The sequence below is a fragment of the Mustela nivalis genome (assembly GCF_964662115.1).
Source record: "Mustela nivalis genome assembly, chromosome: 3".
In the NCBI taxonomy this organism is placed as follows: Eukaryota; Metazoa; Chordata; class Mammalia; order Carnivora; family Mustelidae; genus Mustela; species Mustela nivalis.
In genome coordinates this window covers 48,214,835-48,233,591 of record NC_139022.1, presented here as the reverse complement: position 1 = coordinate 48,233,591, position 18,757 = coordinate 48,214,835, and the positions used below count along the sequence as shown (strand labels likewise).

Below are 18,757 nucleotides of genomic sequence, written 5' to 3'. Positions count from 1 at the left end.
AATGCTCTACTCTACTCGGCCATCAGTTCCCCACTTGTTTCTGCTTATTTTATTTCTGTCAGATTCAGTCTCCAAATTGGCTGTAAAATACAGACACAATGGAAGCCCTCTTATCAATGTAATTAAGGCTGGCAATAGACCAATTAACTGAAAGAGATAAAGTTGACTTTAAAGTAAAATTATGTAGGACAGTTTTAAGTTACACACATATGACTTAATAATTCATATTTTCATATATGTCTTGAATATACTTGCACATATAACATTTCCTAATCTACTAATGAAAGAGCAAAGTTTCTGTTTTAACTATGGGACCACTAACTGGAGTCCTGTGTCACATTTTCTGCATAACCATGCATGTGATTAATCATGTATGGTTTCTAGGTTAGGTTTTCCTAAAGCAGCCCAAGAACTTCAACACTTGAAAAAATCTTAAGCAATCCAAGTACAGACTGCTTCTACAGCTTTATGATTTCGTCCCAATTGTTTTTATAGGCATCTCACCAGTGACTCACATTTATTGAAAATTTCCAAAGCACCCAACTTTGCTTAAAAAACACAATCTTTTTGTATAATTCATCAGTTCAGTAAAAATTAATCAAATCCTGTAATAAGAACAACTGATCTGGGAATAAACAATTGTTTCATGATAATCATACCATTCAACTGAAAGACAAGACAAAGGGAATTGTGCCCATTTCCTTAGCTAGTGGCCTATTAGGAACAAGGTCAGGTTATCATGGGCACAGAAAGGGAATGGAGAAAATCAGCTGATCTCGTTGGCCTATTAAACGGAGATTGGTTAACAGAAATCTTAGGAGGAGAGAATGTAAACAAGAGCTACTTTATCTCCTTAACAGCCTCAAAAAGTAGCCACAGCCCTGTATTAAAATATTCATTCTCTGTTCTAGTTGGTAAAGTACACAAATTTCAAAACTTTGGGGGTAGACATTATAAAAAGGAAAAAGAATCAATTTCCATACTTCCTTCTAGAGACCTGCAATGTAGTTTTTATTTCTAACTGTTTACTACTGGCCAGTGAGTAATTGTATTTTCCAGTCCGGTCGATCAACTTTATAGTTTGTGGATATCTTAAATTGTGGCAATAGGATGACTGTCAAACCAAGGTTTGGTGATCCTCTGTTTGTTCATCATCTTCTTTGTTTTCATGAGTTTTAATAGGAAATTGAGAGAGTCAGTCTCAGAGTCCCTCGTCTGCCATCACATAAAATCAAAGTGTCAACTTTTTTGCTTTTCCACATAATAGGTGTTATTTGTCTAAGTCAATGTAAGGTTGAAACAGTATTTCAGGAATTAATACTCGTCATTTCTGATATCATAAAATAAATAGAAATGTTAAGGGTAGGGAGACTGTTGTGGGAAAGGTAGGGCTTTTTCTCCTATTCGCTCCCCCAGAGAACTTTATATTTCCCTGAAAAAAAAATCAGGCAAAAGACAAGACTGCGAATGACAGATTTAGAATAGCAAACACCAAATATGACTATCTGATGTTGCAATCCAGACACGAAGGCTCTTAAACTAGTTCTAATATAAAATTAACTAATATATCATGTTGATGGTATCTCTAACTCCCCAGGAAGTTTTTGGTTACTTAAAGTAACGTACTATATTCTACTCAGAATAGCAGAGGGTCGGACACCCTTTCTAAAAATATCTCACATTACACACAGGCTGAAAGGTGTTTCTGGATAATTGGTGAACTGGTCAATGTCTATCTCGGAAAAGTCAAAATTAATAAAATGTAACTCAGATACAACATCAATGAAAATACACAAATACCTTTCACAAGCAATAAACACTTAAACAGAAGAGCATCTCAGAGGAGAGTTTAGGAACTCCTCCTTCAAATCCAGTAATGAGCATTAATTCTTAAATAGACTATGCTATTAATATCCAGACAGACCTATACTAGACTAGAACTCAGTTTTATTTTTAAGAGTCTCCAGTACTGTCAGTTAACAATTCCCCCATTAAAAGAAAAGTTCTAAAGTAACTTTAAACGGAAAGAACATTTCAGCTGCTCTCATAGTAACAGAACCGGCAGAGGGTCCAGAGTGTGAAATCCTAGTCAAATCATGGATTCTATTATTACTTTAAATTCCCTTGGGATAGTGTTAAAATGCAGCCGTTCATTATCAAGGACAGGAGCCCTCAGATCTTTGTGACTCTGTACATTTATTTCTCTGCTAACTACTGTGAAGACATTTCTGTACTAGTTTTTTAGTACACGACAAGATTTGATCTCACATCGCTACGATCTGTGAGCAATAAGCACAGTTCTTACACTAGTTGTCACTGCTAACACTGTTCCATCTCCCCCAAGAAAGACCCCCAGGTACAAAGCAAGCTGCATCTTGACATTCAAAGCCCTCAGGAGACTCTAGGTGCTCAGATTAGAACCACTTTCATTCAAGTAGCGGAAATGCAGCTCAGTTCTTGAACGCCAACTGATTGTTTCTACCAGGTCTATCAATATTGTAGTAAATAACATTGCCAGAATCTGAGTGGTTAGAATTCTATTTCGTAGAAATTCCACTTCCAAACAATAACTGTACAGCAGTTAATTTGGTTACTTCACTTAAAACATAAGCTTAAACAAGTGGTGGGGATATTAGATACTTTCTTAGATACAGTGTAACTTGGTATAAAAATACACTGATGACATGGTAACTGATGAAAAAGTGATCTGAAGCCTTGAATTTCATTACACCAATAGATATTTACTGTGAGAGGAACTGTTTGTGATAACAACATTAAAAACACAAAATAAAGAATGAGGCAAATACTCTTTAAGTCAGCAACAACAGAAAGTCTTGTGTGTAAAAACTGATCTGAACAGCAATGTCCACAATAGCCAAAACATGGAAAGAGCCCAAATGTCCATCAACTGATGAATGAATAAAGAAGATGTGGTATACACAGGGCATGGAATATTACTCAGCCATTAAAAAGAATGAATTTTGTCATTTGCAACAATGTGGATGGAACTAGACTATATTATGGCAAGTGAAATAAGTCAGTCAGAGAAAGGCAAATACCATATGATTTTACTAATAGCTAGAATTTAAAAAGCAAAACGGATGAACATAGGGGAAGGGAAGGAAAAAGAAGATAAAAACAGAGGAGGAGGGGTGATTGGGTGGCTCAGAGGGTTAAAGCCTCTGCCTTCGGCTCGGGTCATGATCCCAGGGTTCTGGGATCAAGTCCCGAATCAGGCTCTCTGCTCAGCGGGAAGCCTACTTCCTCCTCTCTCTCTGCCTGCCTCTCTGCCTACTTGTGACCTCTCCCTCTGTCAGGTAAAGAAATAAAATCTTTAAAAAAACAAACAAACAGAGGAGGCAAACCACAAGAGATGCTTACCTACAGGGAAGAAACTGAGAGTTGCTGGAGAGGAGGTAGTCCGGGGATGGGATAACTGGGTGACAGGCATTAAGGAGGGCACTTAATGAAATGAGCACTGGGTGTTACATGCAATTGATGAATCACTAAATACTATCTCTGAAACTAATCATACACTATAATGCTAACTAACTTCAATTTAAATAAAATCTAAAAAAGAAAAAAAAAACCTGATCTGATGATCTAAGCGATCACTTAGATATTTGGGAGTATCTTTTGAACCCACTCATTCTACAGAGCCCTCAACAAAGGTAATTCTGTAAGAATTCAATGATGCTAAGATGGAACCTAAAATTTTTCAGGTATCATGGTATGAAACTCTAAAATCTCCAATGAGCAGCTGTCCAAATGTTGAGCAAATTCGAAGCTTTGAATTGTTATTTAATTTAATTTTGCTTGTAGCAGGATTCAGTGTATTCAGAAGCTCTCCAGCACGCAAACTCCAAACACTAGATGAAAGAACTATTTGGGGAGGAGATATACCAGGATACCACAATTTCACATAGAAGGTCTCTGCATATCTGGTGTCTGAGCTTTAATAATCTCTTCAAACGGTAATTAATTACATTTCAATAAATATTTATTCTATTCTTACTATGCTGACTGTAATTCCATGGCATGGTGGGAGACATAAGTAAAAGCAGTTTTTAAACTCCTAGCAGTTTTCAACTCCTTGACCCCTGCTGTCAAGGAGTTTACAATCTAGCAGAATTAACCTATACTAAGTATTATACTGACAGGAATAAGAAAACATCAATTCCCAGCCATGTGACTGAGTCATTTTGGACCTGATTTAGGTGAAAATTGGGGGCCAGTATCATTAAGGGGATGACACTTTGGCATCTTGGAAGGAGAAGGAATATTGTGCACATGGTAGGTGCGAGAATTGTAGGGGCCAGTGGGTGAGCTGTGGGAGACCATCTCCAAAGACGTCTGCTATCATTCTCTTCACTTTCTGCAGGTGCTCCTCAAATCAGAGTAACGGAGAATAATTCTTTCCTCTTCAATCTTGGCTGACCCTAGTGACTCGCCTGACTAAGAACGCAGCGGAAAAGACCTTCTAGGACTTCTGAGACTAGGTCCTAGAAGCCTTGCCGCTTCCACCCAAGTGACTTTCTCACGTTCTGCTGTGGACAGATTCCTGTGACAATTACATGCAATAAATTAGGAGCAGAGGGAAACTGAAGACAAAAAAACAGGAAGTCATTGCAGGAGTTCAAGTAAAACATTAAAAAAAAAAAAAAAAAAAGGCTTAAAACCGGAAAGTAATAGGAAGGCAGGAGACGATGAATGTCAAGAGATGAGTAGACGGGAAAATCCAAAAGACTCTCCAGCTGATGAAACTTAAAAGAACAAGAAAAGATAGAAGTCAAAGTGGGTTCTGGGGTTTCAGAACCTAGACAACCAGAAAGAGAATAATGCTATTAATAAAGATTAGGATACAAAAAGAAAGCATGCATAGAGAAAACAAGAGGAAATTAAATTAGAGCTGCTGGGCAGCCATCCAGGGAGAACCCTTCAACAAGTACAGGGCAAGGGACGTACTGAGTGACTTCTCTGGAATTGAGTACTTCTACTATCTGGTTGATACTCTGAAGTCACCCAAGGCCCCCAAACAATGACTTCTTTTGTGTCTCCACCTGGTTGATGGTTTCATTTCAAGTGAATCCCTTCTTTTTCCTAGCCAAAAGAGATAGAAGATCCCTTACCAAGAAATACCTTGCTAAACATTAAAAGCACATAATGATAAATACGTAATGGGTTTGAATAAATTGCTCTCAAACTAAAAGATTTTTCTACTTGAAAAATTAAATTTTCACATTTATAGAAGTTATCTCAATGCAATTTTAGTTGTGTACTCGGTGGCATTTAAAATTTTCCACATTGAAAAAAAAAGTTCCTTCACACGTTCTCAAAACACATGACTTGGCTGCTTGTGCTGCAGCAATATTTGCTTCCCTCCTGTCTGAAGTACTAAACACTGAAAGAAGACTGAAATCTCTGGCTGTCTCAGGAGTTTACTTTCCATCCCCTATGTCCTCCGTGTCCCTAATCCTGTAAATCTTTGTATTACAGCTTTTAAAAATTGGTTTCCTTAGAGAAAAAGAAACACCTCTGTACATTTAAGGATTCTTTTAAGCTAGAAAATTGATGACTCGATCAAGGTATCCTAACTTTTAACCCCTAATTATACCTGCTTTCCATATAAAGGCTATGGGTGCATATACCATAGAGCTTATCTAATCTTGGGAACTCAGTTAGGCTCATGGACATGTACTACATCCCCATGAGCAGATTAGGGACTCCTTTTTAAAGACTCCCAAACTGGGATGCCTGGGTAGCTCAGTTTGTTAAGCCGCTGACTTCGGCTCAGGTCATGATCCCAGGGTCCTAGGATGGAGTCCCGCAATGGCCTCCTTGCTCAGCAGGAAGCCTGCTTCTCTCACTGCCTCTGCCTACCTCTCTGCCTGCTTGTGTATACTCTCTCTCTCTCTGGCAAATAAATAAAATCTTAAAAAAATAAAAAAATATACTCCCAAACTAAATTATGTTAGGTTACAGCTATAACTAATGTTGCCAAACAGCATGATCAAATTCACTGACATGTATTATTGAAATTGTGTGAGCTTAGATCAGTGTTTCTCATACTTTTCACATAACTCCTTACAGACTCTTAGACATTTTTTGCTAATCATCCCCCACATACAATTTTAACACAACACTTAAAAGTATATGTTATTGTACTATTAGTACTATTTTTATGCTTTATATGTTTAAAAAATCCTTTTATTTCAAACTTCCCCAAAACCAATTTTTACCCTCCTAAGGAGGATGTCTCTCTCACTTGAGAATGCATGTTTATTTAGATTAATACTCTGTTGCTCAAACAAGAATTATTCTTATCATCCAAATAATGTTAAGCCTTAGATCACTATACAGAACTCATGAAGAACATGAGAAAGACTCACAACCATACTTCTGAAACTTTCAACTTCAAGACTAAGAAGGGCAATGACTTCACTTTCAGTACCTGCTAAATGAAACTATCAAATTCTTCCATTTCAAAGGCCACTGACATTCCCCCATCCTTCACTGATTTTACTGAGAGATCAGTCATTCAGATTATTTGCGGCTAACAAGTAAAACATAGATTTTTAAAATCAGAAGTACACGTAATTCTATTCATGAGGTCCTCAAGTAAAAAATAAATACTAAAGACAGAAATAAGAATTTGACAATCTTAAGTATCCCCAGTTTACTTAACTACAGAAACAGCAGTAGCACTGACATTTGGTAGAAAAGAACTATGAAGAAGTAATAGATGAAGAACACTATTTAAATACAAACCATTCAAAAGGAAGTATCAGAAAGTGATAATTTCACTAAGTCTCAAAAATGCTATTTACATTTATCTATAATTAAAACTCCTCAATATTAAAGCTCAAAAATAAATTTCTTCTTAGTTAATACACCTGGATCTCCTTTCTTCCTTCATAGGTAGGGCTAAATTATCACTTACTTCTGGCTAAAGCAAGGACAATAGAGGAAGAAGAAAAGCCACAGGGTTTATAAACCATTAGAACTCCATCCCACCCACCCCACCATGCCATACACCCAAAGGGAGACTAATGAGGTGTAGGAGGGGCATAAATTACTTAACAGCAAGCATAAGACATTCTTAGAGTCAGCAGAAACAAAGATCTTTCCCCACCAAAATAGAAAAGGGGGATTATACCTAAGGCCAAAGAAATTTACAGGCATCAGAGTTTATAAGGGGCACAATATTTAAGGAACAGCCATATAACCTCAGCTACATCAAAATACTATTTATTTTGAGACAAAGAAAACATTTTGCAATGGGGGTATCATTACTCTCTCATGACCTGGCAACCTGACGGCTGTTAAACCTGCAACAAGACTTTAAAGTTGAGACTTAAACTGTCTTTTCCAGTTAATCCCTTCTTATTCTGGCTAAAAAAAAAGAAATGCAGGATTTCTTTACCATCACTTTAGCGATACTTTAGTGTTACTAAAAAATACCTGTCTTCTTGTTCAAAGGTATGAGCTGTATACATTTTAAGACTCTACTTCCTGAAGAGATTTAGAACCAACTAAGGCTTTATTCTATGCATAACTAAAATGTCAATTTTATCAAGGATTGTAAAATTTCTGTAATACTTTGCTTCCACTTATTTTAAAATAATCCTAATAAAGAATACTTAATTAAAATCATGAATTATCCTTTATAATTATTCTTTTATCCTACCATTTCTACATACTAAATTACTCCATTTAGACAGCAAAAAGTTATAGTATATAAGAATATACTGTGTATCTGGGGACAGTGGATACTGACCTAGTGATATTTCATCATTAAAAACAGAATACTTGGCTAAATAATTACCAATAAAAACATGAAACATTTCTTTATAATAATCAGAGGCAGCTACCAATTAGTCACCCCATTTTCAGGTTAACTGAACATCTTTCCCATTTACTTTAACACAAATCCACATGCTAAAACGATACAGTCTGACCATCACCATGACAGTCACTTAGTATATAATTTGTATCAGGAAACTTTGATAATTAAGTTCCTTCCTTCATTTTAAAAATGGGATCAAGGGATTAATGAAAAGAAGGTAAGTAAACAAGGATTTAAGAAAGAACATATTCATAAATCATTTACCATCTCATACCAAGTATCTGTAAAAAAATATTATTATAATGGTTCATTCAACAATCAATGTACCAAACACTGTGTTAGCTATTAACACTGAGCATGACACTCATGGGAGAAAAATCCGTATCTTCAAAAAAATTTAATTAATAAATTCATTAAATAAAACACCTCCTCAAAGTACATCCTGGCTAAAGAAAAGAATCATGGAAAGCAAAAAAGTCATCAGAACAGTTGCAAAAGTTTATGAGAAATTATTATTTACCTTGGCTCTGCACTCAGCGTTATTATAGTTTTCTGTGGTAGAGAACTTTGTGAGTTTTGTTTCAAATCCTATAAAAATAAACAAAAATTTTTATTTTACTTTTAAAATTTAAGTTTCAAAATCCGTTATGTATACTTAGAAAAATCCTAAAATGGATGGAAAAAAATCCTCCTTCTAGCTACATCAGTTCCATCAAAGTTCAAAATAAGTAATTCTTGCATGTGTGCATTTTTATGGGTGTGTCTTTAGACTTCAGTATGGCGTATGTTCCAGGGACTACTAGAGTCTAGTTAGGAACCAAGTAAATCAAAGTACTAAAGATAATGCAAAAAGTTTCTTATTTTACCTTTGTATTACAGGTTTCACATCCTTAAGCAAAGTATGTTCATTTATTGGATTTTTCACTTTAATATGAAAATGTGTAACTATAATTCGATTGCAAGCATCAGTATATGAAAATACTGAATTATTATCTCTGATTCCAGATGTGTGAGCTCTAATAACTGTAAAATTTCAACATGTATAGTTCACAACAGACTCTAATGATAAAACGTTACAATTTTGAAACATCTGTGTTGCCACGTGGAAGTCTAAGGAGGTTTGCAATCAATTGTTTTTTCAACTGTTCTTCCTTGCTGCTGAAGAGTATATTCTTCCTTTCAGAGTATGCTCTGTTTTATTGGCCTCTCTGATCCTAACAATGATACAAACCAAGGCAGGTATCATCCCACCTTACAGAAAAATGAATGAGGGCTCACAGATGTCAGGAAACTTTTTCAAGTACAGGTAAAGAGGATTTCAGTCAGGTACAGAGGATTGAGGCTAATAGCTAATCTCCTGATTCCTTAACTGCTCCTCTACGGTTACACATATCGGAGCACTGCCCACAGCCCTCCATGGACTCATCCTGAAACCAGAAGACTTTAGGATTATTCAAGTTGAAGTTCGGCAAGAATAGATGAAGGATTTACAGAAGTTCCAATACCAACGGGCTTCTAATTGAAGCTAAGAAAAAATAACTAATTATAACATCCAGTTACCTTACAATGTCCTCTTAATAATGTTCTGAAAGCTGTATGTTCCATGTAACAAAGCAAGCTCATTATTTTTCATGTTTAGATTGAGTTAGAACAAAATATACACCATAAATCAAACAAAGATACACTTATAGGAAAGACAAACACACGAATATTTAATATAAAAGGATACAAATCCTCTCAAATCATATACAAGGAAATCGCTATCTTGCAACGTCTCTTTTCATTCAGCTTCTCACCTCCTTTTCCAACCCAAGATTCAAAGAATCATACATTTTTATGATAATATAAAAGGCAGCAACTAACCATGTCTAGGAGGTTATCAAAAGAGTAAGAGTTGTATGAGTTTTTGTCCTTCAAAATAAGTAGCAGTGCAGAATATCCAATTATCTTCTTCAGATTCGTTAACGAATGGAAGAGTCTGTGAACCAAAAATTTTACTGGTCTGAGAAGGAATTCAAATATCTGTATACAATATTTTCAGTTTCTTTAATAATGGCTAAGCCACCATTACTTTCACCCTGTATTCCCAAAGTGAAACCTATAATGAACATCTAACGAACTGACTCTTCTTTGCTCAGAACTAAGTCCTTAGGAAAAAAGGTTAATCAAAAGATATCACTAATAAAGATTCATTTAAAATAGAAAACTTCCTGTACACACCTGAAACATGTAAAAACTTATTCAAACTACTGACACTTTCTATGAATATCATGCCAAATACTAAGAATATTCAACATGATCACTCCACATGCTTTAAGGCATTGTTATAAAAGAAGTGATTTGGTCCTTTACATCAGAAAATTCTTTAACAAATGCTGAAACAGCAGAAGAAAGCATGAGATTAACTGTCATTCACAAGAAAATTCAATCAGTATCCACACTTCAAAAAAACCTCAAATGCCTGAAAAATTCAAAAAAAAATTTTGTTGACTTTAGTTTCATATACTTATTCAAAAAAAGAGAAAGTTTTCACAGGTCTGGATAATGAAACTATCTTTATCCTTTTCACTTTTCTTGGTCATTGAAATTGTTCACTGTGAGATGCCTGGGGTAGCTCATTCGGTTAAACGTCTGCCTTCAGCTCAGGTCATGACCCCAGGGTCCTGGGATTGAGCCCCACGTCTGGCTCCCTGATCAGCAGACAGCCTGCTTCTCCCTCTGCCTGCTGCTCTCCCTGCTTTTGCTCTCTCTCTCTCTGACAAATAAATAAATAAATACATAAATCTGTTAAATAAATAAATAAATAAAATAAAACAGTTAACTGTATTCTAACAGTATTTTTATGTCTGAGGAACCAAAGAGATACATATGAATCAACCTATTCAAGATCAGTTCTGGAACATAATCTTGGTCTATTACCAGCTATTGCTGAAGCACTACACATGGGAAAAGAATTTGTTTGAAGTTTTTTTCAAGTTTCATTTTGTTTCTTTAAAGCTTTATAGAACAGGTAACACCAAGTAAAGCCACTGGAGAAATCTGTAGAGAAACTTGGCTAAAAATGCTTTCAATCAGCCATTGAATCTATTATATTTATAGAGTGATTATATTATTTTCCCCAATATAGGAAGCAATTTTGGATCTACATGTTAAGAACATTTTTGTTGTCATGCAACAACAAGAAAACGTGTAAGAGAGATATAACTTTTTTTTTTTTTTGCAGAGCATTGAGATTACTTTCAAAGATAAGTGATCACAATCAGTAAGTTAACTATGCAAACATATTATACATACATAGTATTAAAGTCTTATGCATGTAAATTCAGGCCATCAGCCAACTAAGTTTCTTAGTCTATTCAAATATTTTCCTAGGTGATAAGTGTTTTCACCAGACTAAAAAACAATATGAATGAATACATTTCAGTTAGAGAAACAAGCCCCTCGATTTAAGTTTATTTTTATTATCTACATGGCTAACTTTATTAGTCTGTCAAAAGCTGAAAAATAAAAGTTATATTCTCCACCAGCTAAAACCTTATATGTATTACAGTGCACAGAAGAGTCCTGCTTAAACTGAGGGAATGTCACACATCAATGACTGTATCCTAAAGGCACATGCATAGTCTTCAAACAAGATAAGCACTAAGTACTGGCACAGTATTCTCCAACTGCTTTCTTAGGATGCATAAAGCCGTTTTGTTTAAAGCAAAACAAGACTAAACACAGTAAATTTCCCACAGTTTGGGAAAGTAAAATTTCAATGTTTCAACATTTCATCATTGTGGGCTTCTGCAGAGCTTCTAATACCCTAACATGCCTGTATTCTTTTATCATTGAACTATTCAAGGACCATCACTTAGAAATTGCAGTTTTCTACTCGGTTATCATTACAACTGTTGAAAGTAGATATTAGCATGTTTGTCAATGAACCATTCGATCCATACATATGGGCCCTCATAATTACTCTTTGTTCATTTTTTTCTCCTATCTACCTTAATTACAATATAGAAATTGGCAGAATTCTAAATCTTTCTGTAACTGATCTCATGCCATGCTGAATATCCATCACAAACACTGTCCCACTCTAATTCATTTTTTCGTGCCATGATTAGAATTAACCTTCAAATAGCCATGATGCATTCCTGCTCTATAGGTGATAATTATATAAACATTCAATCTACCGTTGAGAGCAGTATGCTAAGAATCACCTTTAGATGGCCAAAGAGAAAACTAGAAGAGTCTGCACTCCTGTTGGAACTGTGGAGCTGCTATACCTGAACTCGGGACATGCAGACTTCTTCCACACGGCACAAAAATAAGTAGGATTGGATTTATTCAGTTTCAAGTTGCTATTACTAGCAACCAAATGCAATCCTTAACTCATACATTTGTTCACAGGGACACTTCTGCCAACACCTGAATAAACAGTCAACAGTCTAAGAACAAGAGAACACCCAATGCTAGCTGCCTCTTTGTTTATATCTCTCTAACTTGTGTTTTGAAATTTCCTCCTTAAAATGTCTATGCTAATGACTTGATAATTGTGTATGACTTTTCAATGAAGTGTGAAGTGCTCGCAAAGCAAATTTACAAATGTCAAGTACAATTTGAGAATTATTGTCTTTTTTTCGCTAAGATGCAATTTTGTACGGTGATGTTGTTATAAGCTAAAAGCAAAACCAAACATATGGAGGAACTAATGACAGGCCTTCTGGAAAGGTTATGAGACAGAAAATGTTCGGTTGCAAAAACTCAATGACCTGTACCCAAGCCCCTTTCAATATGGCAGCCAGAGAGAGAGCAAGCAGACAGTGCAGGAGAACGACTTCTTCATTTCCTCTTAGGAACTCTTTTCTGAGTATAGCTTCATTTTTAAACTCTCAATAAACCAAGAAGACAGGCAGGTTAAAAGGAAAAAATGAAGGAGCTGACCTTACTTTAAAAAATGCCTTCTTTGGGAGAAAAACCAATTATCATTATCAGCCAATGAGTGTTTTCCATTTTAAGCCCAGCTCAACCTCAACAGGTGCCAAATACATTTGCCACAAGAAGACTGAAAAGATATTCAAGATACCACCATAAATATATTTTCAAGGACTCAAGTCAGCTAATGAAACCTCAAGAATTTATTTTTCAAATATCTAGAAAGGCAGTCAAAATACTGTAACTAAAATTTTAATTAACACTTATGTTAGTGATATCGGTTTTATGGATCAATCTGTAATGCTGACTTCATGTACTGTATACACTTTACACATATGGGAGGGAGCATTCATTTAAAAAAAAGGGATTCACTTTATGGGGCACCTGGGTGGCTCAGAAGGTTAAGCCTCTGCCTTCGGCTAAGGTCATGATCTCAGGGTCTTGGGATGGAGCCCCGCATCAGGCTCTCTTCTCAGCAGGGAGCCTGCTTCCCCCTCTGCCTACTTGTGATCTCTCTTTGTCAAATAAAATCTTTAAAAAAAAAGAGAGATTCACTTTTTTAATCTCTATTATAAGAAAATCAGAGCATATTTTAACAATTTTAAAGTATTATCAAAGTACACCATTACTGATAGGAAAAAAAAATCTGGAAAAAATAATAACTAAACCGTAACGAAATTAATAGTCAAAACTCATTCCCCAACATAGGAATCTGCTCTACACTGATCCTAATGAATGGTTACCCAAACTAGGGCATAATGATGGAAATTTCACTATCACAAAAGGTAGTAAGCCTTTTGATTATTGAGAAGCACTATTGACAAGTCTGCTGTTCTGAGCTAAAGCCTGTACTCACTGTTTCCAATTCTGCAATGTGAAAATAATGGAGCTTCCCCTTCCTCCTCCCCTCATCTCACAGCCCTTCCAAGAGTTGAAGAGGGCTTTGATATCAATACCCAGGCCAACCCTTCTCATCCCAATTCCTTATATCATCCATATATGTCAAGGTTTGTAGATTCTTCTACGTCCTGGCTATCCTCCAGGCTGATTCTTTTTTGTCAATGTCCCTCGTGGGGGGGGGGGATCTGAGAACAACTGGATACGGAATAGGATGAAATTAAACTGCTATACAATTAAGTGTGGCTCTTCATCACCTTGGATTATAGCTGTGATTTATTTTATACCAAATCCTTGGTACTACACTATACTTGGGAGAAAACAGAATCAGCTTTATAATAATGTTTTACTACTCCATTTGCAGAAATGCACTGCAATAATATTAAAGTTAGGAGAGCAAGCACATTGTCAATATATTTATTGAAAAATGCTTTGAATACTGATGTTGTTTTTCTAAAGCAATACTTACAAGGGATGTCATTATTGATATGGCCTGTTGTACATTAACAACTTCACCAAAGATATAAGCCTATGACCCCAAATTTTAAAAAAATTGTTTTATAGTCACTTTTTAATAATTATATTACCTGGTACCATAATCCACAACTACCCAATCTTTTGCAGTTCCTGTGATAGCATCATGATGTTGAAACAGTCCCAAATTTCTTCTGGCTTCTGTCAGTGTCATGTAATGGGATGATGAAAGAAATTTACTTATCTTGTATTTCTGAGCTTGTTTCAGGGCGAAATAGTAAAGAATTTCAGCAGCCCTAATTGCATAAAACAGTCATTAATTCTTATTTCAAAACAAACATTTACTATTTAAATATGTGGTACTGATACATTTTCAAATGCAGTTTTTTAAAAATCCAAGACTAGCACAATTTGTAAAAAAGATATTGATAATAAACCTTCCTATAAAACCATCAAGATAGCCATCTAATATATAATATATAAATTATCTAATATATATAAGTTATCAATTATAATATATATATAAATTATCAATCATCAGAGAACATCATGTCTAAATTGATAAAATTGATAAAAGGGCCCTTGTTCCAGATGGTCCTGGAAAAAAGCCAGTAGCCACTGGCAGCAAGATAGGTTTACTTCTGTATAATATAGTGAAAAAAAAAATAGCTCCACCCAGCAGTAAGAAGTGGATAATGGTTTGTGTCCTTTCTTCTCTCCAAGATCGACACAGACACGTACCAGGAACTTCATCACCAGAAAGCCATTCACTCTCACATATGTACATTAAAGGAGAGATGGCGCAGAAATGGTCACGCGAGTGGGAGACTAACAATGAAGGAGAGTCAGAAAGCGATGGCCTGACAGCTCAGTAACAATGGCTAGTCTCCAGGCTGAATAAGAACATTCAACAACTGGAGGGAATGGAACAATATAAACTGAAAGGTGATAACACATATGCTGTTGTTTCTTGTTTATTTTAAAGAAGAAAATACTTTGGCTTAAGAGTAGTTTGTGAGCAAGAATATGTGGACTTCTCATTTTCATGCTTTATTTTTTTCATCAGAGGGTATGGTTCAAGGCAGGTTTCAAAAGAAGTCTTTAAAAAGAGATAATGGCTTGGAGTGCCTGGGTGGCTCAGTGGGTAAAAGCCTCCTGCCTTCAGCTCAGGTATGATCCCAGGGTCCTGGGATCGAGCCTCACATCAGGCTCTCTGCTCAACAGGGAACCTGCTTTCTCCCCTCTCTCTGCCTACCTGTGATCTCTGTCTGTCAAATAAATAAGTAAAATATTAAAAAAAAAATTCCTTTACATTTTGAAATAATTAAAGCATACTAAATAATTTCTGCCTTTAAATTCTAATCCTTCTAAAATTCATGGCAGGAGAAACACTAAATGTGAATTAAGGAAATTGCATATATATGTTCATCTATATCCAAAACACATATTCCTGGCTTTGTAAGGGTACATATACATACAGATATCCCAAAATATAAACATGGGATTTAAAAAATATTTTCTTCTTTATACTCCTCAATCCTATCCAAATGTTTTATAAATGAGCATTAAGATGAAATATCTTTTATCAAACGATAAACTTATTTTCAAATCAGTTGATTACATTTTGAAATTCATAATTATTATATGGCTTTTTGTTGTTTTAAAGCAAAATTTTCAAAATATATTATTACTTGCACTAAGTACTTCACCTTAAAATACATTCAATAAAGTAAGATTGAATCAATATTTATAACTCTTTGTCACTAAAAAAAAGTTGACACTAAAAAAATGCAGTGATCCAAAAGAATCTCTATATTACTTAGTACTTTTTCTGTTTTTAATCATACGTAATTTAGAATAATGTAACAGATAATATTCTACTGGCCAAGAATGCATAAATCTCTATAATATAGAAATACTATTTTATTATAGATACAGTAACATGTATCCATCCAGCACATTTGTGAATATCCCCAAAACAGGCAAAGATCAGACTTTTGAAATAAAGATAACAGCACAGAAATAATAAAAATTAAAACAACAACAACACACTACTATACCAAAGTACAACTCTTGGAGAAATTCATGATCTTTATAAAAAGGTTTTCCAAAATGTACTGTTTCTACCAGTACTTAGAAGAATGTAGGTATGACATGACTTTTATTTTTTTATCTTTTTTATTAATTATTTTTATTAACATATAATATACTATTTTCCCCAGAGGTACAGGTCTGTGACTCGTCAGGCTTACACACTTCACAGCACTCACCACATCACACTGACTTTTTATTTTTAATACTAGGATTCATCATGAAAATTAATCATCATGAATTCATGATCTGAACTAAGCTGAAAGTGAACTTATGAAAATGAATTAACCTCCCAGGCTACATACATATAGATAGAAAGAGCCCTAGAAGTCCCTGGGGTGGTTCATCTTTACTACAAAGCAACAAGACCCACTATAATAGCTACTAGCCACATGTGGTTATTTATACTTAAGCCAATTAAAATTAAAGGGAATTAAGAGCCCACACTGGTCACATTAAGCGCTCAACAGTTACACATGGCAAGTGGCTACCATACTGAACAGTGCAGAAAGCAGAAACAGAAGATTTCCACCACGGCAGAAAGTTCTGTGGGCCAGTGACTCAAAGTTCTACTGGACAACGCTGGTTTAGAGCACTGTTGTTTTCTGCTGACTTTTTGCCTTCTCCCTGTCGCTGTTCTTTCTCAGCCAATCACTCTGCCGCTATTAGTTCTCATCTCTTTCAAGTTTTGCTCTTCTAAACAGAGAATCACACCTATAGAAATATGTTTCAAATAAATAAGAACTGAGGTGGAGCCTCTGGAGTTTTCCCCCATATAAAATACATTGGTTTTATATTATGTACGTTGAGGTCCACATTTTGGCCACGGAGAGACCCTATTTGTTCCCTGTAACCTTTGCTCATTTCCAACAATTTAGTCTGCCTGATTACTGACCTGCAGACACACATGACCATGCCGCTGGATATTATCACAGTGTGCAAACAATACAGTAATTAATTAGAAACATGTAAAACCTAAGATACAGGAGAGAGTCTAATCACATTAACTACTTTTCCTTTCAAAGCAAAAACCCATGTAATAATCTGATTCTGCACTGGAGACATATCTCTGATTGCATTAAAATTTCACAATTACATTAAACATTCTAATACTGCATAAATGTTGTATATTATGCAAAACTCTATGAAAAGGCTATGATCACATAAAAGAGGTGAATAATTGATGTAGCTATATAAACATAAATTTTGTACCTTAAATGGGATTCCAGTATCCTATCCATTCGTTTGTAAAAGGGTCTGGATGTAAAGTAGCCGCTCCAGTAATGATCGTCTCGGTCAGCGTAAGTGAAAAAATCTCCACTTAGAACAGGGAACATGGATTGGCTATTCTTCGTAATAGTTACATCTTCTTTATCCAGTGCATCAAAATAATCTGATAAAGTCCCAAACTGTATCTAATATAAAAAAAAGGTGACACTTAAATTATTCATTCTCTACCTCAAAAATTACTTCTAGCTCTGAAAGGAAAAGTTAATAATAAATATTTAAGATGTGTTTCCAAGTTAGGATGAAAATCTAGCTCAGATTGTACAAAACTCAAGTGCAGGAAGAGAAATACACAGTAACTCTTTCACTTGCATCAGGTCCCCAAACTAAAATGAAATAAAACTTACACACTTAAGAGGTTAGAAGTACTACTTAGAAACACAAATCTGTGGGTCTGAAAATGCCTTACAAATCTCCAGAATTTCAAACTGTGTAAGGGTCAGGGAATAGAATAACTCAGAGATGAATAAAAGATGGGAAGCAGCAAAAATAAAACATTTACATAACAGTTTGGTTAACTGTTAAGTATTTTCCTATGTCATATGCACAAATACTCCCCTGGCCTCCCCGTGCCCCTAGTTTGAGGTCTCATGAGGGAGACTTTAAGAACAGCAGGTCATTAAAAAAATGGACTTTCTCTACCAGCAGGTAACATTGAATAGAAGTAAAACACAAAGAGTGACAAGAACTGCACGGTTGACTGCTCAAATGAAAAGGTCTTTTGACTAATGATTTAAATTACCAGAACATAAATCCATTTTTATGAGCCCAAGCTATTCCATAAATCAAAGGAAAAAGGAAGTATTATACCAGACCATGTAAACAGATATTGAAAGGCAGTGTTTTTAGAGAAAAACAGAGAATTTAAAAGGGAATTTTTCTTTGAAGAACGGTAAGATGCTGTTTTTGCTGTTTCTTAACACACACACACACACACACACACACACATACACACAGAAAGCTATTTTTATTCAATGTGGCAGAAAAATAGTTAAGAGTAATTAAAAAACAGTGAGTAGTGCTCTCAAAGAGTCGCTAAGAACAGCACAGAACCTGGATCCAGAAAGCATGGGTTTGAATTCCATCTCTACCCCTTACTTAATATGTGGTTTTGAGCATGTTATATATATTGTGTTTGTGTTACAGCTAATAGGTTTCTAAGTAAAATGCTTTGAAACAAAACTGGGAAATAATGGTCTGAGTTTTAGTTACCACTTTTCTATTGCAAAGGCAAAATTT

General features: G+C 35.2%; 1 protein-coding gene across 2 annotated transcripts in view; it reads right to left on the bottom strand.

Annotated features, from left to right (window-relative positions):
- MAN2A1 (mannosidase alpha class 2A member 1) overlaps window positions 1–18,757 on the bottom strand; it is a 170,013-nt gene that overhangs the window by 68,685 nt on the left and 82,571 nt on the right. For both annotated transcript variants that reach the window (XM_082724900.1, XM_082724901.1), the window contains exons 9-12: window positions 17,444–17,646; window positions 14,254–14,436; window positions 9,710–9,824; window positions 8,367–8,434 (exon numbers count right to left, since the gene is read on the bottom strand). In XM_082724900.1, coding sequence (XP_082581026.1) covers window positions 8,367–8,434; window positions 9,710–9,824; window positions 14,254–14,436; window positions 17,444–17,646 — 569 coding nt within the window. The remainder of the gene's footprint in view (window positions 1–8,366; window positions 8,435–9,709; window positions 9,825–14,253; window positions 14,437–17,443; window positions 17,647–18,757) is intronic.